This window comes from Centroberyx affinis, unplaced genomic scaffold, assembly GCF_046629955.1.
Source record: "Centroberyx affinis isolate AG114_WGS23_722 - 3 ecotype Tasmania unplaced genomic scaffold, CSIRO-AGI_Caff_v1 ptg001394l_1, whole genome shotgun sequence".
In the NCBI taxonomy this organism is placed as follows: domain Eukaryota; kingdom Metazoa; phylum Chordata; class Actinopteri; order Beryciformes; family Berycidae; genus Centroberyx; species Centroberyx affinis.
Window position 1 is genome coordinate 188,731 of NW_027279876.1, and position 26,095 is coordinate 214,825.

General features: G+C 42.4%; 1 protein-coding gene across 1 annotated transcript in view; it reads left to right on the forward strand.

Moving 5' to 3' along the window:
- myom3 (myomesin 3) overlaps positions 1-26,095 on the forward strand; it is a 50,894-nt gene that overhangs the window by 6,320 nt on the left and 18,479 nt on the right. The window contains exons 3-16 of the mRNA XM_071526199.1: positions 5,232-5,388; positions 5,957-6,114; positions 7,021-7,113; positions 7,695-7,783; positions 9,999-10,043; positions 12,751-12,891; positions 13,017-13,178; positions 15,528-15,669; positions 17,510-17,709; positions 19,687-19,740; positions 21,391-21,518; positions 23,748-23,931; positions 24,705-24,879; positions 25,205-25,326. Coding sequence (XP_071382300.1) covers positions 5,232-5,388; positions 5,957-6,114; positions 7,021-7,113; positions 7,695-7,783; positions 9,999-10,043; positions 12,751-12,891; positions 13,017-13,178; positions 15,528-15,669; positions 17,510-17,709; positions 19,687-19,740; positions 21,391-21,518; positions 23,748-23,931; positions 24,705-24,879; positions 25,205-25,326 — 1,850 coding nt within the window. The remainder of the gene's footprint in view (positions 1-5,231; positions 5,389-5,956; positions 6,115-7,020; positions 7,114-7,694; positions 7,784-9,998; positions 10,044-12,750; positions 12,892-13,016; positions 13,179-15,527; positions 15,670-17,509; positions 17,710-19,686; positions 19,741-21,390; positions 21,519-23,747; positions 23,932-24,704; positions 24,880-25,204; positions 25,327-26,095) is intronic.

Here is a 26,095-nt window from a genome sequence, read left to right on the forward strand (position 1 = left end):
AGTAGTCACCTCCACATCCTCTCTCTCGCTCTCCACTTTATTTGAGAAGGAGGAGTGGGTCAAGTTTCACTGGCGTTTTGCCCCGCAGGCTATTATAGCACAAGAGCTATCTTTTTTGAGCCGTCCTTTTATGTCAATGGAGAGTCTTAATAAACAACTGAAATCAGCGTTCTTTCTTTGCCCTCAGATGTTTGAAATAGGCCAGCTGGGGAATTGTCCCATCACTTCTCATCTCAAGGATGTCATGTAGCCAATAAGCCATAACCATTGAATTGAATGATACTGAATAACCTTGTACATTTGTACTGATGGAGAGGAGGAAAGAACTATCTTCCTCATTATTAACCAGGGGTGGAAAGTAACTGTGGAAAAATATGTTGTTACTTTACTTAATTAATTGTATAAAGGCATACTTTTACTTCTACTCTGTTACATTTAAAATAAAATATTCCTACTTATTACTCCACTACATTTCCCATACACTGACTTGTTATAAATTCCTCAAAAATGGCTGAACATGATGTCGTTACAACAGTCATCACTGTGACCACGACTTTTACTTCAGCCTTCGACTTTACTTTTGGTACTTAAGTAAATCTGACAGTTGATACTTTTACTCAAGTGATATTTGAGATGAGGACTTTCACTTTCAGCTCAGTTGTTCAAGTACACATTTTGAATACTTCTTCCAGCCCTGATTAACCCATGCTCATTTCAGTATCTCTTGTTCTTGATGTTCTCTTGATGATATAACCTCCCTGTGTAGACAATAACGTGTGTTCACGCACCAGAAACGAAAGGAGAATGTTGCGTTGAAGAAGTAGAAGCAGCTGATGTTAATCATCAGATTTCTCGCACTTGAGAGAGAACACCGCTTGGCTAGTGTGATTAGACCAGGACCCCCCATGTGGGAGGCAGCTATGGACCACATAGGTCACATCCAGTGGCAGTATTCTAGCTGACATTTTTTCAGTCCAGTTCAGTTCAGTACTTTTATTGTCCCAACAGGGAAATTAGTTTTGCAGCCAGGAGTAATAAAACACCATCGTACCCAGTTAACAGTTAGCAAACATATAGCAGAGTCCTAATATACACAGCAATAGCAGAAAATATGTTAAGTATGAAAACACAGATGCCAGTAATATACACAAAACCCATTTATATTGCACACCTAAGACGGTTGAGCCTATGTGTTTGAGTTTAGCTGTTTTATAGCTTTGGGAATAAAGGAGTTTTTCTATCCAGCCCTTGGAGGTCTAAATCTACGGTCTTATGGTAGAGGCTGGTGTTAAGTGGGTGGTCTGATCAGTCAAGAATAGACCAGGCTTTATGAGAGACTGACAGACAGTAATGTCACAAATTATCTTGCCTGCCATCTGCACAATTCTGCTGAGTTTCTTATTTGAATATTCAGGTTGCAATCAAGGAGAGCAATAAAACAGACTAAACAAATGATTCATAAAAAAGAGTCATAATCTTTTTATCTACCTTAAAAACACCTAATTTCCTTTGTTGCCCCTTCCTGCAGATAATGTCAGTATTAAGTTGTCAATGGTGATACCCAAGTATTTGTGTAGCAGTGGAGTTAATTTCCCTCCTGTACAGTCTGTAAAGGCTTTAACTCATATATGTATCAGTGAAAATTGGTGTTAAGTGTTGAACACAGTGGAATCAGAGAGGATTTTGATGATGACGTGTATGGAACATCTTTTACTGAAAGTCTCTTATGATCATGTTGCAAGGAGCGGGATTAATACTCAGCTGTCATGGAGAGGATGTCATATATCTAAAAATAATTCCCAGAATGGGGAGGTTTAGGTCACAGAGAACAGGGACGCCAAGGGAACATGGCGTCTTGTGACATGATTTGCTTTACCAAAATCCCTCTTCTGGGGGCACCTTGCCCCTGTCTGGGTCACACATTATCTGTGTCGGGATTCAATAGCACTTTCACACGGGGGACACTCAGCTGCAGCTTCTTTCCTGCTCTCCTCCACTTCATCCAGAGCTTGATTCGATCCTTGTGGTGTCAAAAAGGATTTGACATCTCTGTTGTATGGAGACGTGTCCTCATCACGGCTAAAAATAACACCGATATTATGTTTTCTTCTTCAAGCCGTGAAAGGAAGCAAAGAACTGTCAAGTGGCCGGCAGCGGTAAATAGACGGACAGAGGTCAGAAAGAGTATCGGAGGAGAAGATGAATAGCATGAGAAGATAGAGTCGCCGAGAGAGAGTGAAAAGGGGGGAAGTCATGGAGGGTGAAATCACCCCCTCTTGAAAGACAAAACACATCTGACAGTAATGAGCCTCAGCTGCACCGATGTGCCCCCGCCAACTTGGCATCTCATTAGGTGCCCTCTCCCACAACCCCCCACCTCTCCCCCCGCCCCTCTTTGCTCATCACCGACTGTCTTTCCTCAGCTGCTGCCGTGCTCAGCTCTAATTCACCGGTCTTACCTCACCTTTTGATTTTTCCCACCTGTTAAATCCCCCTTACCTCTGGCATTAACAAGGTCGAGTCCCTCTGAAGCGTAATTTCCCCTCGGAGCCGCAATTCTCCACAAATCTCATACCCCTTAGAAGTGGCGAGACGGATGTGACGAGGATGGGTATTTTGGGACGGAGGATGGAAATCTGCTAACGCTGAAGATGATTGAGTCCTCCCAGGATGAGAGAGGAAGGACGGAAGGATGAACTAGAAAGCTCTCAAGGATTGGCATACTATTTCTGGAAGGCCCGAGTGTGGCAGGATGGGGGAGCATGACATTTGTTTTGAGTTGCGTGCGTGTGTGCCTAGATGTTTGTGCGTTTGTACGTTTGGCTCCAATTACAGACTAATGTTTGATTCACATAACGCACATTATTCCATCCTTTGCAACTTCCCCGTTTTCTCAAGCAAGCCCTCTTTCCCCTCTACTACCTTCTGCTTTTAGTTAGAGTTTTAAGATGTAAATTATGTGGATGACTCACGCATGCCTGGTTTGTTTGTCTCGGTGGGGGGGGTGGGGGGTGGGGGGGGTCAGCCTCTCCTCAAAACTTAAAGCGATATTAAAATTTCCATTTAGAGCAGTAAGTCATAGCACTCTCTCATACCCACTGACTTGATGTGTTCCAAGGGTTCGTTCCCCTCAGGGCCTCGAATTTCTGGACCCACAGAGATTAAAAACACTGACAGGCGCACACTTTACCAAGCCTGTGGCATAAAAAGTCAAGAATGTGCATCTGCATGCCTGTGTGTCTGTGTGTGTGTGTATGTGAGAGAGAAGAAGAAGAGAGAAGGAAGGAAAGAGCGAATGCGTGCACAAGTGTCTGCATATGCATCTACGCGTGTACGTATTTATTTGCATATTTATTGGTGCTGTTTGTGCATTTGACTGAATTATCACAAGCATTTGTAGGGCCATTTATGCTCTAGTGGCCATCAAAGCATGGAGAAGTGTTTGTGAATATTTAAGTTTCTGCCTCTCTGTTTGTTGTGGCAATGTGCGTGTGAAGTGTGTGTTCAAATAATTAAGCCCCGGGGACTGTCAATCAAAAGATGGTTCAGGATACACACCCCTCTGGTAATGAGAGTGGAGCATTAATAAGCTGCGTTTAAAAGGCAGGCAGAATTCGTTATTGCGCATGTTTGTGTGTGTGTGTGTGTGTGTTTGTGCACATTTGTAAGAGTATATGTATCTTCATTCATTCATTCATTCATGCATATGTACAGTATATGCACACAAGTGACTGTGCATTTCCGTGTGCATTTGCATATGGATGTATTCATACATACTATGCACCGCCACAGGGTGTATCCCAGATACTAATGATGTGATACTTTAATGATGTCTGTAGGGAAATTCAGCATTTCCATATCACCCTCCACAGCGAGACCAGAGCACAGGGTCAGCTGCAGACCAGCAACCCTGGAGCTTGCTCAAGGACACTTCAGCAGTGAGGAGGCTTGTTGACAAGAAGCCTTGAACCCCAGTCCTTCAGTCGAAGGACAGTTACCCTGCTTCTCACTACGGCACCCTGCTGCCCAGATAAAGGGAGATCAAGTTTGTGATCCTCTGAGTGAGTAGAGCATCACCACCGGCCATCTCCATGGCAACCAACTTGATCAAAGCCGTGGATGCCAAGGATGTCGCACAGCCAATAGCACAGCAGCACTTTGAACTGTCCACACCTGAGGAGTTCCTGGAGAGACGGACGTCATCCTGTGAAAGATTCAGTAGCGGCGCTGCATCTTGTCATATTGTTGTGAATCAGCAGTGGCAGTGAGGCTTGATATTCCAGCTATAAAAGACCAACCTCTCAAAACCGATGAACGTGTGTGAGTATGGTGCTCATGTGAAATGACACGTAGGTGTAAATGGAGCCTGCAAACCACCGACCTCGTCAGTGAGCTTTTCAAATGACAAAGTGCCAAATATCACAAGACTAGCATGTGTCTCCAAATGGATTTAGACAGACAGAAAAGTTAAAGCACCAAGAATCAATGTAAAATTGCTGTTTGTTTTCTCAGAGATTGACCGCTATTGTTCGAACCATGTTACTTTTCTCTGAAGCCCTGTCTCTTCTCCGGTCACCTCCTCTGAAGCCTGGGTGGTCTTGACAGCCTAATCATAGTTTTCAAATGAAGCTGATTATTTTCCCTCTGGTCTTGGTTGAAAATATTTCTAAATCTAAACGCTTGTATATCTATTTCTGTGCCGACTGAAATCAAATGGGTATTGCCATCTTAAAGTGTGTTTTGCTTTTATGTAGCTTTCTGCAGTCTTGGTACAACTTATTTTCCTAAAAAATGAAATGGTTTATTCATTTGCCACACAAACAAACATTGCATGCATAGTATTACTTCATACAATGGTACAAAGGTATATATTTATGTAGTATTTTGCTGTGTTATAAATATATGAATGTTGCTATTTTGCTGTAAATACGACGCAAATTAATAGTTTGTAACTCTGCTGGGATTGTTGTTATCCACTGCCCCTGTTAACTAAAACAAAGCAATAAACAGAATTTAGGGATGGGATGGTAGGCCTGTTAAAGCCTGTATACTTATATACCTTATATAATTATCTCACGATACAATTCGATACACAATATGGGGTTCACAATTCAATACATACCATATTTCGGCCCACCCCTAATTAACCCCGAATTACACAAATAATAGTAAATCCAGTTGTCCTGAAACCTTGAAATGCTCCACCATGAGAACTTTGTCCACTCCACCAGGGAGGTCCTGAAAGACACCATGGCTGCTGATGACGACGAGTACTACAGAGACAAGTGGACCATGTTTGGGAACGAGGCTGAGAAGGTGGAGATCGGAGTGATCAGGAACCAGCATGTGATACGCACCCGCATCGACCGCATGGCCCTGCGCAAGCAGGTAAGAGTCAGGTGATGGTCACAGGAATGATCCATAGCAATATCCAGTATCGCCATGTATTGAGCTTTGTGAACCTAATGCTTGTATATAAACCAGAGGTTCTCAACCATCAAGGCAGGGTTTTATTTGAACCAATCACTACAGCATTACTACCCACTGAATGTTATGTTATGATCACAACCCTAACCTGCTGCAGCACCTAGCTTACCTGTATGTTGAAATGTTACATTGTCATTCCTGTTGTGTGGTTTATGTCTGTTCTGTGTCTTAAATGTTATCTTTGTTAAATGTCTGCAAATGTCTGACTCAGTGCTTGCAAGACAAATTCCTGTAAAGGGCTAAATAAATTAAATCTGAATCTGAAATCTATGTCCTCTTGTTTCTTTTATCCAATTCTTTTGCAGTTTGTTTGTTTTTTGTTTTGTTTCGGTTGTTCTCTTTGTTTTTTGTTTCTTTTGAAGAGATATTTTTTCTCTGTTCATTTTGTATTTTATCATATCTCATAAGTGTAGATAAATGAACTCTAAACTGTGAACTCTAAACTCTCCTGGATCTGTCTGTGTTCCAGGCGGAAAAGAAGGCATCTGCCCATCTGAAATACCTGGAGGACCTGAGTCAGAAGGCTCCAGACTTCCCAATCCCTCTGCGGGCACACACTGTCTGGGAGGGCATGACGGTCAAACTATCCTGTACCGTCCTGGGCTGTCCAGCCCCAAAGGTCACCTGGTAAGAACTTCTTTCTCCCCTGCACTCCATTCTTATGAATCCCATTTACCTCCTGTGATTCATTTTCCAGCGGTTTATATAAAATGCTGTTGCTGAGGTCATAGCGCAGGCTGGTGTCATTTTAATTTAGTCTCTCACTGGGTCGGAGTGGATTGGAGCTAAAAAAAAAAAAAGTATTATCTGTCCAAGATTGACAGTTTCAGGGAGCTGAAACTATATAATGATATGCACTCCCACTGTATAGCATGAACTTTTTATCACTAATTCATGACTCATCTATAATACACTAAAATACTGAATTTGTCATAAGATCATTAGAGGTATAGAGGTGTGAGAGTTATAGAGGTAGGTAAGGATCTACACCTAACTGTGGCAGTGGTTGAATATGAAGGAGTGGCTAAAAGTCTGTGAGCGGTTCGCGAGAGCACATGAGACTCATGACACCAGTCCTGAACTCTGAGTTGAATATAGCCCCCTATATTAACCTGAAATTACCTGTGTTCATTCAGGCAATGCGCCAAAATGTAGACCTTGATACTTGAGCTGCTAAGAGACTAGCTGATGAAAAGAGCGGGTGTGTGTGTTCAGTATTCATGAACCTAAGCCGAGATCCCGATAACCTGCGGCCCGTGGGTTTAACCAACCCAGATGGGACCCATCCAGCCCGATGAGCTGCGAGAGGCCCTCAACAATACCCAGCTCAAGAAGGAATGAGAGATCAAAGGCCCTCTCTCTCGCCGTAATAGACTCAGTCAAGCTAACTGTTGATTTGTGAAAGATGTGCATAAGTAATTTGTGGGCAGGAGCACAGAACACCCAAGTGCTGCCTGTCGTCCGCCTTTACTTTGATATTCAAGAACAAAATTCTTAATTCATTCGGATCCCTTTTCAACTCGCTCATCTCAGGTACAAGGATGGCGTGCCGCTGAATGTGTCTCGCCAGCCATGGAATTACAGTCTGCAGCAGAAGTTTGGGCTTAACTCGCTGGAGATCAGAAGGTAGGTCGCCGGTTTAAATCCCGGATTAAGGGTGGGAACATTTGGGCAGAGAAAGTGAATCATAAAACTCTCCCCTCCCATCAGCAACCATCCTCCAGATGTAACTGTGTGAATGTGAAGCAGGGCAGCGCTGAGATAGAGCGAAACTTTACCCTTGATAAATAAAGGTTAAAATAAAAAATAAATAAATAAATAAAGAACTTGTGAGTGAGATTGGGAAATGTTGGGTCCTGTGAGGTGAAATGAGTCTGTCAGATGAAAAATTTATGAATTTTACTCCCTGTTGGTCAGGACTGTCCCATTAGCTGAATGCAGAGAAGTGGTTGAGAGTCAATCATTGTTGACAGGTCCGGGGGTGAACCACCAAAAAGCCCTTCTACCTTTCTTTCTTTGGTCCTCTAAGTTGGATTTGGGGATGATTTATTATCCGACACAGCACAGACTGGTGCAGTACTGCTGACAAATCTGCAGTGAGCATCACAGCTTCATAACACTGCTGATAGATTTTTTTTTTTTTTTTCAGCGCAATCTTGAACTGCTACCACCTTCCACAGATACATAACGTCCTATTTCTTTCCCAGGTGCTCTCCTGAAGATGCTGGCGAGTATAAAGTGATAGCCAAGAGCCCCCTGGGTGAAGCTACCACGTTTGGGACATTGGTGGTGAACTGTGAGTAATAGCCTGTTTCATGCTGTATATTCCCCCTCCCAACCCCCTTTTCCCCTGCTGGAAATTCATTATAGATTATAACAGATGGGTTAATACACAACTCCCCCTCCCAGGGATGTAGTCTCGATCTTGAGTTTGGTTTCAAGAACAATTGTCTCGGTCACATGCCTACATGCCAGGCCGCTATTGGCGGCCATTTTGAACTTGTGTCACACTCGTGGAATAGATCTCTAATTGGCATATACAGCGTTACTTCAACACATAAGTGAGAACTTCAGAATTCAGAATAAAACAAGCGAATAGTAAACATGTTGTCCCCCACCAATGATGTAGTTCCACCCTTGGGTCAGTCAGTGATTGCTGAGTGTACTTGAAATATGAGTGAAATTGTATAAGCATTTTCGTATGGGACAATGAAAGGACAGATTGACCATATATTTCTGTTGCCTACTCTCCTCAGAATAAGGTTTACACATTATATCTTGAAATGTAGTAACTGTAATTGTCTTGTTTTTACTCAGTAGAGTACAAAATATAAGAACTACAATACGCAATAAATACAATCCGTACATTACACAATGTACACTACAATACAATTTATAATACAATATGCAATATAACATACAACACCAGGAGCTAGAGTGTTATGAATAATATAAATGCTAAATGATAAGTGATATATGGTATTGCACAGTAGGTAAGTGGTAATATGATATAAGTAGTCAACACTGATGGCACAGTGGTAGTGCAGTGATGAGTGCAATAACAGTACAACAGTCCAACAACTGTACCATAACTACAATAACACAATAAATACAGCAGCGTATCACATACATCAATCGAGTTTATTTTATAAAGCCCTTTTAACATCAAGATGTCACAAAGTGCTTGAACATAAACATAGGAATGAAATAACAGAATAATAAAAAACAAAATAAATACAGACCCAGTCTTGATCCCCAAAGAGCACACATTAGCACAGTAGGCTACTAAACAGGCATCAGCACAGTAGCAAGGAAAAACTCCCTAGATGAAGTTAGAAAATAACTATGATCACTTTAACTGTATTGCTTTACCACTGAGTCCCCATTCATTGTCAATGCCGCCCCCTAGCGGCACAAAGTCAAAGTTACAGTGTGACTAACAAACTAACAAACAAACTAACTAACGAACTAACAGACGGAGACCAATCCATAGTCCCCCCTTTGGTGGGGGACAATTACCTAGCAATCTTGGGAACAGCAAACAATAGTTTGAACTTAGCAGGGATGTTAGCTAGTTAGCTACTAGCTACCCAGGCTATAGATTGCAGTAGCTAGCTATAGTGGGCCAAATATTACCTACCAAACAAGATCTATTGTTGACTTGACTTTTTCCTTGCTATTTAGTCCTTCTATTCCTTCCTTTTTCATTTTCAAAGATACGTTTTTCTCAAACTTTGTTTATTCTCTCCAGCAATACAAAGAAAAAGTGATTACACCTGTGTAAGGTTTGTAATGGTGCTCAAACTGCTATGCATTGATTAGTCAAGTCCTATGGAATAGCCAGTTAAAGGTCTTGCAGATAGATCCTACATCTCTGTTGAGCCTTAAGAAACTCCTTAAGCATTATTTCTACATTTAGGAAGACATAATATATATAATGTTTATGGTCTTGACTACAACCCTCAGATCAGAAAAATGCATTTAGGGTCAGCACACAACATGCATAATGAATTATAATGAATCACGAGTCATGGTGATGACTAATATTCGAAAATCTACAGTGAGCATCACAGCTTTACAACCTTACAACGCTGTGACAGAAGGTTTCATTCATATTACAAGATGGTATTTATTCCCTTTCTCAGCTTGTAAATGACCCGGCCTTTCTTGAAACTGCGTGGGGGCACAGAGTCTAGTGGTAACAAGGTGCCATATCTTTGTAGATCAATTAGATGGTGAGAGCCTTAATGAGACACTTCAAGGCTTCTCCTTGCCATCCATATTTCACAGGCTCCCCTTCGATTGTTAAAAATAGGTTAAAGGGAATATTAGATGTGACTTGCATAAATGGGGCATTGCCAGGATTGATTTGTCTCCTTTCTCTCTCTATCTCTTCCCCTTTTTCTTTCACAATATCATTCTCTCTTCCCCTGTCTCCGTCTTTCTCTCAATCTCTCACCCTGCCTGCCTCCCTTTCTCCAATCTTCCCTCTCCACCACTCTGCCATTCAGCATATCAAGGAGCCGCGGCTGGTTCAGAGCGCTCGCAGACCCCTGGTAAGTTTCACGCCAATGGCTAATGAAAAGTGTCGCCTTTGAAGTTCTTCTCTCCTCCAGTAAAAGGAGGGCTGAGTGGCTTTGAAGGCAGTGACACAGCGCTGGGTGCTGCTGTGCACCTCATAAAGAAAGATTTGGATGACTTGAAAGGGAGCAGAGTGTTGATGGTGTTTTTGCATCACTGGAGTTTGTGTTTCTGTGTGGGTGTGCATGTCCGTAGATGTATGGGTGTAAGTAAGACTATGTGTGGGACAGCTGCAGTAGGGAATGAAAGAATTGGTACCAAGTGAGCTGCAGTGAGAGTCATGTATATTTCATTCCAAGGACAGTGGGGGATTTATTCAGTTTTGCTCCAAGCTGTGGAGCATCACATATTGGCTGTGGCACTCTTTGGCCCAGATTAGCCTTCACCAAGTGGGGGGGATCAGGACATGTTCAGCCTGTACATCCACAGGAGGCTACGCTCAGTCCTGATCGGGCCAGCTATCCACTGGGCTGTAAGAGCTGCGACGGCACTCTTCAGAAAATGAGCCAGAATCCTTTACTTTAACTTGATGTCACGGCCCCCATCTACGGGGCTTTCAGCTCCCAGTCAAGCAGAAAAGACAAAATTTGCTATATTTTCTAAAATCAATGTTAAAGAAAATTGTCCCTATTTAAGATTAGGTTTGGGCCTCCAAAGAAGTAGAGCTTAGGGTTGAAGTCAGGGTTAGGTTTCTAATCTGCTTTTAAGATGGAAATTATGGTCAGTTCCCACAGATTGGACAGAGAGTAATGACCTATCTGTGCCAATTTTCGATTTTACTTTTAGGAGGAGACAAAATGGCTGAAATAAACACAACCTGTTGCACACACAGGGATGATTTTTTTTATCCTCAAGTAATAAGACAAATGGATTAAGAACTTATTATTTGCAGCGAAGGCCTGGGGGAGTAGTTGCAGGGGGAGGGTGTGCTGTTGTGAAAGTGTAAACAATTCATAGTAAGTTAAGAAGTATGGGAATACATGAAGAAATGTGTTTTTAAGAAATACTACAACTGAAAAATACAATTGCTTTTGTTGTTCACTTTGTGGTGATCACTGCCCGGAGTTCAATAGTTTAACCACCTTTTTGTTTACCGGTACATCACCGCCTCTACAGAAGTGTTGCATAAATGCCAGCCAATAGAAACATCCCCCACACGCCCTGAGAAATTAAATGGCAATCATTTTGAATGAAGCTTTATCAGCGTGTAATGCTATCAGGGCCTGCTTGCTGAGAAAATGGGCTGAGGAATCGCATGCTGCCATTTTCATGCAGCTGATACTTCATTATCTCATGAGGAGCCCGCAAGAGCAGATCATATTTTCGAACAAGAATTACTCACGAAACAAAAGAGCAACTGTGGCGAATTTATCATAATCATCAACATGGGCAGAGTGATTGAGTGATTGAGAACGAAAGATCTAAGGGGTGCGTTTTATTAAAGCTATACGCGTCCCTGTGATTGCCTGGGCTGTTCATTAGAATGAGATCATTATAAGAAACGCGTCACTGCCCCTCAGATTCATCCCTGAGAAATAGGATTTGTCAAGGCCTTGTAGCAAACATAGCTTTCACTTCACAAATTGCATCGCTTCAGTGCTTTGTCAACCGCGAAAAGGGTAGCTGAAGGAATAGCTTGTCAGGAACGGTGTACTTTCAAAAAATTGTCACATCGGCTCCGGCTTTTCTGCTGTCCTCAGTCGCATTTCTCTCTCGTTTTCATCTTTGTTTATTTTTTTTTTCCTCTGGGGGATGTCTCTCCTGGCTGTCCTTGGTCTCTGTGCTCCCTGAGATGGAGCAGGGGGACTTTTTCCATTATGGCTGTGCCAGTCGGCATATAAGACCCTCTTTCTAGTTAATTAAGGCCCTCTGGTTTGCTTCGTTCATTTTCGCTCCCCGCCACAAGTGAGAGAAACTGAGGAGGGGGAAAGCTTGTTACTTCTGGCTTGCTGGGAATAATGAGAAATTGATGTCACCGTAGCGTAACTGTACTCGACGGTATAGAGACGTGAGAGCCATCTTGGTCGGGATTAACAATGTGAGGAGATGGTGGTAGGATGAGCGTTCATGTCACATCATCTGCTATCAGTGTAGCTCTTCTCGCCTGTCACTTATCTCTTGCTCTTTCTCTTCTTTCTTATTCTTCTCCTCCTTTACCTGTCAAACTTCTTCTCTTTGTAGAGGTCCAAAAGGAGGCCTGTACACAGCTGCATCACTCTGCTGCATCAAAATGTATTACTGTCTGAATAATTATTATTATTTTTATTTTTTTTTAGCAGTAATGCTGTGTCTGGGCATACTTTCGGATATCTATAATTTTATCTTTGCTCAGCACCATAGAGAAAAGTGGATGTGCGTATGGTTTATGAAAAGTGTGTTTATCATTTTTCCTTCTTTTTCTACCCCCTCCTCTTTTTTTATCACGTTGTTCCCCTGTTTCTCCTTCATCCTCTATCCTTCTTCCTACCCCATTTTCTTCTACCAATTTTATTCCTCTATTTTTACCTTACCCTTTTTCTTTTCCTTTCCCTCTACCATCTCCTCCTCTCTGTACCACCACCTCCTTCTCAACCTTGTCTTCCTCCTCCACTAACCGCTACCTCCTCCTTCTCTACCTTTTCCACCGCCACCTTCCTCACCTCCGCTTCCTCCCTTCCTCCCTCCTCACCCCCTCCACCCTAGCCTTGGTGCTGGAGCAGGACGCCCAGTTTGGCGCCACTTTCCCCCCAACCTGGGTGAAGGAGGGGGGGAGCCTCACCCTGCAGTGTGGCTTCTCCTCGGCCCTGCTGCCCTTCCAGCAGGAGGTCAGCTGGTTCAGAGATGGTGAGTAGAAGACGAGTCATACTAGTCATACTAGACTGACGTTGGGCAACTTACTGTAGATTCTGTACCTGCTGAAGAGGTAGCCGGTTATTACTGCTGTTTGTACCCATCCACTCATCCTACAGGGGTCAAGCTGCATCAGTCAAGCAGGGTGGACATTAAGACGACCAGCGAAACGGCCTCCCTCACTTTGAGAGGCGCACACAAGGAGCATGAGGGCGTGTACTCTGTCCGCCTGAGGACCTGGGACGGGGTGCAGGAGCACAGCGCCTTCGTCTACGTCAGGGGTGAGGACACACTGCTACTCAAAATATATACACAAAATATTGCTGTAGTGTTTTACAATGAAGTGTTTAGGATGTTCTTTATATAAGCACCAAACTGTGAATACAGCCGTTCAAGACAGTTTTATACTGAATATCTGTGGGTTTATTTTCCGATACGACCGTGATTACATATTGCAAGCAACTGCAATTGTGTTCTGGAGGTTCAGGAGATCCTTTGTCCCCACAGCCATCAGACTTTAAAACACCTCAGTCAATGGCAGGGGCTCATGACCTTGGCTGCTGGACTGGAAAATAATACTACTGGATCTGTGTAGGCTTGACTCTGTCAAGGACTATGTGGACTCTGTGCAATAATATTACTGGACTGTGCAATAATCCTCAAGGACTATGTGATACTTTTTATTAACACCTTTTATTCATTTATTTATTTATTTATTTATATGACTCTTTGCTTTTAAGTAATTTCGGTTTTTAAACCTGTGCATGCTGAATTATCTTCTTTTATTGTGTATTGTCTTTAATCTATAGTTATATGTTAATACAGATTGTGTGAGCGACTGGACACCTGAATTTCCCCAAAGGGATGAATAAAGTATTTATCTATCTATCTTATCTATCTATCTCTATCTACATCACAGTATTTTATCATTTCAGTAAGTTTTGAATTTCGGTAGTTACATATACATGGAGGCAGGCTTGAGTACTGTTGGCACTGAAGATCAAGCCGACTGTTCAGCTATTAGGTGGCCTCCCTAAACAACCTGCCAACTTGCCTTACAAATGATGCAATTAGCTATTTACCCTTTGAAAAAAAGTCGATGTCTACTCCTATAAAATGTTTGTTGACACAGAAGCAAAACACATTACTGGCTGTCAGTAAACTTATGAGTCATCTAGAGACCTTTGCATGCGAAACAGCTGTGTTTTCGCAGATGGAATCATCTTTATTTTTTAAATACTGACAGTGAATTTCACAGAGAGACATTATTTTTCTCCAAGAGGAATATACAGTAAAGTGTTTTCGAGTTTACAGACTTTTTATTTACCAGGTTGTGGTTCTACTCCAATTTCATGTCAGTAAACTTACCCTGATTCTTATGGGGAAATTAGACTATCAATCAACGTGTGCTGCTGCAGAAAGCTTGTTAACATTTGCAGTGAAACTATTTACTGTTCGCAAACAGCTATGCTATTTGCTCTTTTGCATTGTTTGCAGCATGCAAATAGACCAGAAAATAACTCCCACTTGACTCATCAAAGCTTTGAAATGTGTCTGGGCGGCCCTGCAAGGGGGCTTGGCAAGTGTGTGATTCAATATAACACCAACCCTTACTCATGTATATATTGCACCTCAACCGCCACATTCACATTAATGTCCACTGAATTTTTCATGAGCTCGGTGTGCACGTACACAGAAAATTTATACTTGCGAGCGCCTGCACACACACACGCACGCACACACACACACACACACGCACACATATTTCTATGCAGAGAAATATGCAGATTTCGGCTTCCTTGAAAGCACGGCTCAGACTTTCCTGTCTTATTAAAGGATCTCGGTCTTTACTGGAGCCAGAGGTAGTAATTAGTGAACCAGCTAACTTCACCGCATGTGGGTTTTTCTGCCTCATTCACCCGTCATATTTGCATTACAAATAAGAGGTAGCCTACAGGAGAGCAGAGGGAAAAAAAGGAGAATGAGAAGAAGATGTGATGTCTTGGGTTTAAGGAGGAGAAGGAGGGAGGGTGAGATGTGCTTGGTGTTGACTGGAGTCTTTTGTTGATAAAACATCCATCCCTAGCCTCAAGAAAAAGTTTGGGAACATGTCACATCGTATCACTTCAATCCTCTTAACGTAATTCCCTCATTTAATTTTTTCTCCTTCTCTCTCTCTCTCTCGCACTTTTTTACTTGGCTGTGGTGTCTAGTAACATAGCGACCTGTTAATCTCAACGCACCCCCTCTGCCTTTGCCCTGCTCTCTCACTCTCTGGCCTAGATAGTTGTGTGTGTGAGCTGCAGTGGATTACATTCACTGGATTACTTTTAATTCTGCCACAATCACACTTTCCTTACGTCATCCTGTCTTTAGCTCCTCGTCTCTTGTTTCTCGATCTTCCTCTGTTTTCCCCTCTCCCTCCCGCTCTCTCATTGTTCACTTTCCGTGTTTTTCCTTTTCTCTCACTCTTTCCTTCCCTTCTCCATCCATTCTGCACTCCTATCCCTCTCTCATATCCCTTTCTCATTCCCCATCTTACACTCTTATACTTCTTGTCCATTGTTTCTTCTCATCTCATCCCTCAACTTTTCTCCCCCTCCAACCTGCTGTGTTCTTTCCACCTCCAGATGCTTCAGCTGCAGTGATGGGAGGTCCAGCTTCTCCCCTGGCAGTCCAGGTGTCTGATATCAACAAGGACTACGTCTTCCTGAGCTGGGAGCCGCCCAGCGCAGATGGAGCTGGCCCTGTCCAGGGTTACTATGTGGAGAGGTACACCGGGAAAAGAGTGCTATGTATTAAATGTCCCATCTTATCCCCTTTCATGAGTTTGTTCCCAAATGAAGAGGTTCATAAAATCAGCCACCACTGGCACGTGCTCTTACAAAATGCTTGGTGGCCTGAAAGTAAAGCAAATTATTTGTTCTTATTAAAGTTTTGAGTCATCTTAAAGTATCATTCTAATTCAGATTTCTACTTAGTCTCCTTTAGATAGGCCTGATCATCAATACATGAAAATTTAAAGTACAATAATTTAGTGTCTTTCACACCATAAAGATCCCAGCAAAAAGTATCTTACTGTCTGTAAAGTGACGAATTACGGGCTAAGTGTCCAACATCTGTTACTCATGATAGGCTACTGCTGATGTAGCCCATTGATGATTTAGGATCAAAATAACATTAGCATGTTTGTTGACATGGCTAGAATAAATTGGTGAAATTGAGATTAGTCAACTTTGTCCTGAAGATCTGTGTGTGTGCTACCTTTTTACCTTTGGGTATTCAACGTTGGAGCATATAAAAAAATCCTAAATGATCAGAAAAAGATGATATAAGTGAAGGCAGCACTTTTAACGTTAACTGGAGCCACCAGCCTGGTAAATGTCGGCTGTGGCTTATAAGTCTGTCTGTGGCTGCCAGGCAGGGATTTACATTGTATTTAGGTAAGACCAAGAGCTCAGTATTGATTAATCACATTTGTGCTTCAGTAGGAACAAAGATTTAGTGGTGAATTGGCCAAAATGAGAGAAGAATTGGATGAAAGGTTCTTGGACTACATTTCGTTCTCCACTGCCAAAAATATACTGAACAGAGATGAGATCTCTCGCATTGAAATCGCATTGGCTTAATGTCAGCAGTATGGCTTATCTTAGGTCTACTTACAGCTATATTTTCTGTATTTCAACTCAACAATAGACAGTTAGCAAGACTAGACTGCTGAACCACATCTTGGTCTGCGTGCGGCGGGTGAGGAAATTGGATTGGGGCAGATAAAGATGGCGGAGGTGGCAGCCAACGGTGGTGTAATATCCATTTGGCAGAGTTCAGAGGAGATGGATGATATACATGGTAATTATCGGCCTCAACACTATGTTAACACCAGAGTCAAAGACTCCCGCAGGAGAACAGGTGCTCACTTATCAGTGACACCGATCAATCAGGATCTCCCTATACGTGTACGTGTGTGTGCATGTGTGTGTGTGTGTGATGGTGTTTGTGTGGTTGCATATGTGACTCAGGTTTACTCAGTGTGGGAGACATAACTTCTACACTCATGAATGTTATTAGATATTGGGTAGAGGAAGAAAGAGACCAAGAAAGAGCGAGATACCTCCCAGTTCCCTAGCAACCCCCTTACGGTTTGAAACCTCCAGTCTTTGCTGTATTTGTTTACTGCAAGTGGCAGCAGTTTATTATCGATGTTGTATAATCTGCGCTCCGATTCTACTTTAAAAATATATTTTACTGTGTAGACCCATTATTTTCACATGATGGATTCTGGACAGAATTACAGACCTTGGCTGTGTATTTACTGGCTGAAATGTTTCTTTTGTGCAGTTTGAAATGATTTAAAATTGGTTTGATAATGTCACACACTGCATAAAATGTGAAATCATACATCTTCCTTTTTTCTTTCTTTCTTTCTTTCTTTCTTTCTTTTTTTCTTTCTTTCTTTCTTTCTTTCTTTCTTTCTTTCTTTCTTTCCATCTCGTAAAAGGGGTATTGAAAGAGTCTTGCTGAGTCTTGTTTAAATGTTAAATCTCCAGGACTAATTTCTTCTTTTCTCTCTCTCTCACTCTCTCTCTCTCTCTCTCTCTCTCTCTCTCCCCAGATGTGACATAGGTCAGGGCCAGTGGGTGCGTTGCAATGAGCTGGTCCAGAAAACGTGCTACTACCCGGTGTTTGGGCTGAAGGAAGGAACCATGTACCAGTTCAGGGTGTGTGCTGTTAACCAGGCTGGTGTAGGACGCCCCTCGAAGGCTACAGAGCCCATCCTCACTGCAGACCCCCTGGAACACACCAGGACCATGGGTAACACACACACACACACACACACATATCGAAACAGAGAGAGAGAGAGAGAGAGAAAGACAAAGAGACAGACAAATAGCGAGGTAACAGTGATGATGCAGTCCTCTTTATGGCTAATAATTTTGTTTTGACCTAGAAGAACACATTTAGCTACTCTTGGAGGTCAATGAATGTTTCCATATTTTTTTGTTGGTAGATAAAAAAACAATGCATTTCTGCTGAAACGCAAAGGTTTCATCAGGGTTACATGACAGACAGACAATGGATCATTTCATGCACCTCCAAGGCATGCAAGGCGAGGTAACAACGTTTTTTTTTTTTTTTTTTTTTTTTTTTTCTTGTAACCTTGTTTCAACCTGAAATTGTATCGCTCCCCTAGGGCCAATCAGTGTAATTTTGAAAATGGCTTGATACAATGGTGAGATGTTTCATCAATTTTGTCAAAATCCAATCAGCGGGGTCTGAGATATCTTGCATGACAGACGAACAAACTAATGAACAAACAGATGAGTGAACAAACAAACAGAAGCAGACTGATCCATAGTCGGTGCAACAAGAGAGAAAAGGGAATAAAAGAAGGAGAGAGAGAGAATTGAGGGAATTATATTAAGGAGGTTTGATCCGATAGAATGTGACATGTTCCCAAACTTTTTCTCAAGGCTACGGATGGATGGTTAACCAACAAATGCAAGAGAGATTTGAGTGTGTGTGCGTGTGTGTATGTAGAAGAGAGAGTGCGAAAGAGTGAAATGAACTAACACACATAGACACACATAGGGCTGGGTGATATGGACAAAAGTAATACCACGATAATCATACAATTTTTAATCTTGATATATAACGATATCTGCTAACATGCAAAATCTCATGTCATGTAGCGTATACGTGTCTTGCTAGCTAACGTTTGCAACTTAACCATTAGCTAACATAGTTTATAGCATATTACAAAGCACTGCTTATGCATTGTGATTTATTCTAAAATGCTCTTGTCTTACAATCATAAAACAATATCGCCATATAGCCTACAACTATGGACGAAGAACCCAGAAGTAGGCTGAGTTTCTAATTTCATCAAAACTCATTTGCATGCAAAGAGAGGATTTTGAGAGATTAAAATTTTCACAACAATACAACTTTTACCTTGTTTTATTACTCATATACAGTACTTCCCAATACAGAAAACAGTTTCATAGCGCCCCGGTTGATTTTGTCTCTTGAAGACCATGACACAGTCAAAGACTCCTATGAAAAACTGCGTGGAAACACATTATCATGGCAGCATAACAAGTGTAATATGTGCTACTACAAACAGTCGACAGAGAGAATGAGCGATGTGTTAGCGGCTCATTCCTGTCACTAATTCACCTCATCCACCTCAGCCGCTGTGTTACACTCGCAAAAAAAAAGAAATCAGGACTACCAGAGTAAACAGATGTAGGTGTAGATGTGGTCTGATCTCATTTTATACAGCCTGCGGGTTTGGCAGTCATTACTGTTACAACTCCTTAATGGTATACTAGAGCGGAACACTTTGTTTCTTAAAAGATTAGTTTTAAGGCATTTGGCTTTTTTTTTTAATACTTTACACAGTGGAGAGACAGGAAAGAAGGGAGAGGGAGAGAATGAGATCCGACAGAGGTCACGGATTGTGTGTGTGTGTGTGTGTGTGTGTGTCAGGGAGGACAGATGGGGTCTCTGGTCAAATGCTGTGGATCATTAAACACAGATGAAGGACGGACAGAAGGTTGGCTTGCCTCTGGCCAGCTCTCCATCCCTCCATCTCTCCATCTCTCCATCTCTCTCTCTCTGGCTCGCTTACCAAGGGCTGCTCCTCCAACATTAACACTAATAGTGTTATCATGGGCTCTCATATAACTTCATTACCCTGATATCTCTTCCTGCTTTCTTCCCACTGCCCCCCCCCCACCCTCTCTCCCTCTCTCTCTCTCTCTCGCTCTCTCTCTCTTCCTGTCTCAGTGGTCAAAGTGGACAGAGGGAGGGAGATCACCATTACCAAAGACCAGCTGGAAGGTGAGAACACTGTGTGTGTTCTTTTTCAATATATATTTTTTCTCATAAAACGATGCCATTTGAACTCAACTTTGCCAAATTTCATTTTCACCCTCGATTCAAATAGCGTCTATTTTTCACTGGCACACAGGGTGCGTGCTCCTCTGCCTTTGGGTTGCCTTGGGCTCACGGCTTAATGCATCTTCATATTATATTTAACAACGAGCTGCAGTAATTGTATGGCCGAGGCGATGAACATTTGTCCCATTTACAGAACGGAGCAGAATGAATAGTCCCCAGTGGGGTCCTGGTAAATGCACATAATGGCCCGAGGTAGTCTGACTGCCGACTGCTGTGAAGAGGGCTGATAACCTGAGTGGTGTAACTGAGGAAAAGAGGAGGGGTTTGTCAAAACCAGGGAATGAATGGGAGCCTATTGAGTGTAGCAGTAAGAGTGCATTCGTATGCGCTGTGTTTGTGTATTTGTGTGTGTGCGTGTGTGAAAGAGAGAGAGAACCAGCAAGAGAGAGTGAGAGAGAGAGAGAGAGAGAGAGAGCATGTGTGAATAAGAGAGAACCAGCAAGAGAGTGAAAAAGAGAAAGAGAGAGTGCATGTGTGAATGAGAGAGAACCAGTGAGAGTGAAAGCAAGAGAGAGAGTGCATGTGTGAATGAGAACCAGTGAGAGTGAAAGAGAGAGAGAGAGTGCATGTGTGAATGAGAGAGAACCAGCAAGAGAGTGAAAAAGAGAGAGTGCATGTGTGAATGAGAGAGAACCAGTGAGAGTGAAAGAGAGAGAGAGAGAGTGCATGTGTGAATAAGACAGAACCAGCAAGAGAGTGAAAGACAGAGAGAGATAGATAGAGTGCATGTGTGAATGAGAGAGAACCAGCAAGAAAGTGAAAAAGAGAGAGAGTGAATGTGTGAATGAGAGAACCAATGAGAGTGAAAGAGATAGAGAGAGAGAGAGAGTGTGTGTGTGTGTGTGTGCTGCTGTGATATATATATTTTTTTTTTCAGTTCCAAGCCTTCATCAGATGACAAAGTGGATGAGAGAGGACAAAGTTGCATTGAAACAAAGTCGTGAGATCAAACTTCCATCAAACATTGACTGATGTTGTGACACGCATGCATTCACACACACACACACACACACACACACACACACACACACACACACACACACACACACACACACAGCCTCACTGCCACTGTCAGATCAACATCTCCCATTTCACTGCGTTCCCTTTGCTCTCATCGCTGTGCTTGATCATGAGATCCAGCTCCAGTGAGTTCCTCTTTGATCCACATCACGGATGTGCTGACTCTTTTTTTGGGGGGGGGTACAAACAGAAAGACAGGCGGGCAGAGAGACAGACAAGCAGGCAGACAGGCACACATGATCAAAACTGGGGACTTGTGACATAAACAGGATGCTTCTGTCACCCTTTTGACACTTGGGGTGTGTCATTCATAGTGTGCTGTCCCAAGCCTTTTGACTCCTCTTTATGTTGTCCTGTATTAGGGATGGAAATGAAAATCTAACCAAAAGAAAAGAAAGGCATCGTCTCAGCCGGCACTATTTTTGCATTATACATTAATTTGGACTGACCTCATTCCAAACTTTTTCCTTTTTCCTCCTCTTTCCTCCTCGCCCTCTTGCTGCTCTGCAGGTCAGATCAAGGTTCCCTTCCCTCCCACGGATGTCCACGCCTGCGAGGTGAGCGACACCTACGTGGTGCTGAGCTGGACCGAGCCTGAACCCAGAGGCAGGGAGCCGCTCACCTTCTATGTGGAGCGGGTCAGTCTTTACTCCCACACACACACACACACACACACACCAAAGTTTGTTTTACTATATTTGTGAGGAAACTTCATTAGCCCCTTTCACACATGCAGCCTGTTCTGTAAATTTAACGGCGCATGGGTCATGTGTGAGTAGGAGCTGGTGTCGAAATGCCGGCAAATCAGTTCCATCAATTTCACTCATCAAGACTGCAGTAGGCCATATTGCGTTTTCGATAAAAATTTGATTAATTGTTCAGCCCTAATTGCCAGTGCTGTGTGTGAATGGTAGCATTACGTTAAAAAAGCGGAAAGGCATGTAGGAAAATGAAACAGAAAATGATACCTTTACCGGAAAAATTAATCTGGCAATTTTATGGGGTTTATTTGTGAAAGGGGCTATGGACTACTGATTCATTCCCTAGCACCTAACCCTAACCTAAACCTTCTCCACTACATGTCAAACTTTAACCCCTTACCCAAAAGTAAGTAATCCTAATTCTAATCTTAACCATAAACCCAAGACATAACCTTAAACTAAATTTAACCTGAACTCTTATTCTAGCCTAATCCTAATTCAAATTTTAACCCTAAATCCAATTTCTAATAATGAACTAGCCCTTAAAGAAGTGAGGACCGGCAAAATATCCTCACTTTGGAGGTTTGTCTGCATTTGGTCCTCATAAGGACCAAATAGAAATAGAAGAACAGGAGAACACACACACACACACACACACACACACACCTACGTGCACACAGATGCACAAACGTTCACACAAGGAAGTACTAACACATGCACCTACATACATACACACACACACAAGCATTGTACTTTGTAACACATACACACCCATTGAACACCATGATCAATGTCTTAGCGCTGTCAGCTCGCCTCTTTTGCTTGTTGAGTGTGAGCAGTCCAGTGCCGGAATATGGGCCAAATTAACAGCAGGCTCCTGACCGCAGCACTAATTAAAGACACAGGAAGAGGAAAAAAACACTCTTCTACCGCTGTGGTGTCAGTATAGGTGGGAATTTGTGGACTCATTAAAGGCAAGCAGACCTTGATGTTGCTCTTTCTCGCCGTGCGCTTTTGGCATTGGGAGTTTAATTTGCTTGCTTGCGGACTTCAAAGATTTTTGATTTTTTACTCTTTCCAGCAAGTGAGTAAAAACTACCTGGGTTGGATTTTGTAAGCGGTGTGTGTGGTTTAAAATGAGTCAAAGCTTTGTCTTAACCTATAGCAGCAGTGTTTCATGGGTGTATTCAAGTGATGCCTCCAAGAAAGTGGGATAAGAGGCCGGTTGGTAATTTGTGATTTTCTGTTCTTTTCACGTCAAAATGACAGTGGAGATTAGAAAAGTTTTCTCCCAGCGAATCCAAGTGCCGCGAGTGACCGTTTCACTTCAGCAGCACTGAGCCTCGGTCCACCAATATCAACCCAGACGCCCAACAGCTTCTAGCTCCAATAATCAGAAGAAAGGGCGGCAATCTGCCACAGGAAATGGATTTTTATTGGACTCTTATAAGTAGCTGGGGTAATAAAACTGTCAAATCTGTCAAAAGCATCTGAAATTACTAAACTCTGCTGCTTTACTTCCGCCCGGAAAATGAAGAGAACATTCAAATATCCCTCTCGCCCCTGAGCAAGCTCTTTATAATCACCGATCTCCTTTCAAAATGCTGCTGAGTGATCCAAGAGAGGGTGAGAAAATGAAACAATGGAAACTTGAAGCAGAAGGATGGTCATTAGCCAAAATGACTAATTGACACAAGATGAATCACTGTTTGTCTGCAGATCTACCTGCGTGTCCGTCTGTCTCTCTGACTGTCTCTCTAACTGCCGGTCCGTCTGTACGTAAGCATCTCCATCTCTTCTGTTTTTCTCAATCTGCATCTGTTTTCCCTTTTGAATCTCTCTGAGCATTTCTCTATATTTCTGTCTGCCTGCCTCTCATAACAATCTGCCCATCTGTTTCCCTATCTGCGCGTTAAGAGTTTCGCTCCAAAATGAGATAAACGCCATTTAAATACAGAGTGACTGACAGTGCAAAAATTGAAATGAATTAGGGCACTTTTTGAAGAATATTAGGCAGTTTGAGTCCTTAGCTGACTCTTTCACAGGCTGGATCCTCTATATTTTGACAATATTGAATAATGAACATCAAGATAATGAAGTCTCTTTTTTTTATATAGTGTTTTGGAAATTAACTCTCGTGTCTTTCTCTTGCTGTACCTCCATCAGTCCCTGGCAGGGCAGAACAGCTGGCAGCTGGCCAGTATGGACTTGGTGGTGAACTCTCCCAGGTTCCCAGTGTTTGACCTGGACAAGGGAAAGGAGTACTGCTTCAGGGTGCGCTCCATCAACAAGTACGGCGTCAGCGACCCCTCCGAGCCCAGCAAGCCCGTCTGCCTGGGGGAGCCGCAAGGTGAGAGAAGTTTTTTGTTACTTCCATTACACAGAAATCATGTTGCACTCCTCAAACGTTAAGTTCTCCTTCTTATTGGCTGGTGCAACCATCGTTGGTAAGTCCAGTTTTCTCTTGATGGAGCACTCACTCGCTGCTGTTTAAGAGAAAGTTTTGCAATTAATTTTGGCAAAGAGTGTGAATCTACAGGGTCTCAATTAGAAGGGATGGGATGTTCTTCTCTCTCGTAGCCACAATTTGTGATTTAGACCAAGACAGGCATATTTTTAGATTTAAAAAATTGCCAGTGTCTTTAAGTGTATTCATATTGTATTATCGTATGCAGACAGATATATAAATACATACACAATAGCTGGTTGTGAACTGCAACAAGGACACAATTTGGACAGTTTGTTTAGAGATGAGGATAGTGATTTTGTAGTGATATGGACAGGCTTACTGAATGTTTGTTTTATGTTTCAGAGCCGTGAGCCCCTTAGTGAATTGAGGCTCGTTTGGGTGTAAAAGCTCAATATTATAACAGTCTACAAAATCAATCTCCAACTCACAGCGGATCAGCTTTAGAGAGAATGTCTAATAGCATCACAGGTTATATTTCCACACACCTCCAGAGGAGTCTCATGCTCTAAAATGTTGTTTGAACTTTCCGAGAGCAGAAGGAACACTTATTTGAATTCTGTTTTAGAGTAGGTTTTTTTTGTTTGTGATCACTTCAGCTTATGAAAATGTGAATTAAAGTTTTTGCTAATGGCTTTTCATCTGATTCCCATCAGCTGTCCCAGCTCCGGCCCACTCTGTCCTGGCCATCAGGGACACAGACACCTCAGTGCTGCTGCAGTGGCAGGAGCCCAAACAGACAGACAGCATCCTGGGATACTACCTGTACTATAGTGAGGCTGGCAAACAAGACTGGAGGACCATCAACAACAAGCCTGTTACCAAAACCAGGTAATGGTGAAAACCTCTTCTTGTACTCTGTTGCTTTTATCTTTGTTGTCCGTATCTGTTATCTGTATTCGTTTGTGGGAAAATTGTTCATATTTATGGCTGGTCCCTGGAAGAATTGTTGGTACCTTGGTAACAAGTAGCATGGGTCTGAATAAAAAATAAATAGATCAACACTCAGCCCAGAATTCAAGGATGTTTTAAAAATGTTTTCTTGAAAAATTCCCATGAATACCAAGGTGATTTCACTGAGCTGATGGTGCAGCAGATGGCCCGGATTCAGTTGAGTGATCAGTCAGTCTGCCTGAACCTCGTCTCCCCACCTCAGGTTTACAGTCCATGGCCTCAAGACCCAGAGGGAGTACGTGTTTAGGGTGAAGTGTGTGAGCCGAGCAGGAAACAGCAAGTATTCGGATGAGTCGGCCCCCATCCTGGTCAAATCAGCCATTTGTAAGTGCAACTGTCAGCCATGACACAAAATTGTATTTTGTGATTTTCACAACCCAAAACTTTCTAATCATCTCTTTACCACACAGGGGGTCTTGCAAAGGCAAATTTCCATGTTAGAGCACTTAGTATTAAAATGGCTTGCTAACATGCTGAATCTGCCAAGCAGTACACAGGATTCGTTAGTCTTGGAGGCTCCCAACACAGACAAACACAGACAAACCAGAAGATAAATTCTGTTAAATGAAAAGGTTTATAACTTTTTAACACTGAAATGATCAGGCAGAAATGTTCATAGGTTTAGATAAAAACAGAAGGAAAGGAGCGCTGCATTTGGTCCTTAGTGTGGAATGGACAGGTGCTCTTTGGATGGAGGTAACAGCTGAGTCAGAATAGGCCAATGCATGGGAATTCTTTGTAAATATAAAATTTAAATTTAAAAAAAATGACAAAAAACATCATCCTTTACAGTATGAAGGCCAGACTAGGTAGTAATGCGTTAAGCGTAAAACGCCTTAACGCCTTGGACATTTTTGCTGGGAACAATTTGACTGGATCTTAGTGTAGGCCTGTACTTACAGAAACTTCCCATGCATCGGCCTATTCACGTTCATAGGTTTCTTTCACCTCAGTTACCCTCTCTGAGCTGTTTGTGTTCTCCAAACTGAGAAAGTCGTAAGCAGAACAAAATCACTTAAAGTCACAATGAAACCACATTTTGAGAGCATCTTGCTTCCTTAATGTAATTTATTTCCTGTAGAAAAACCAATGT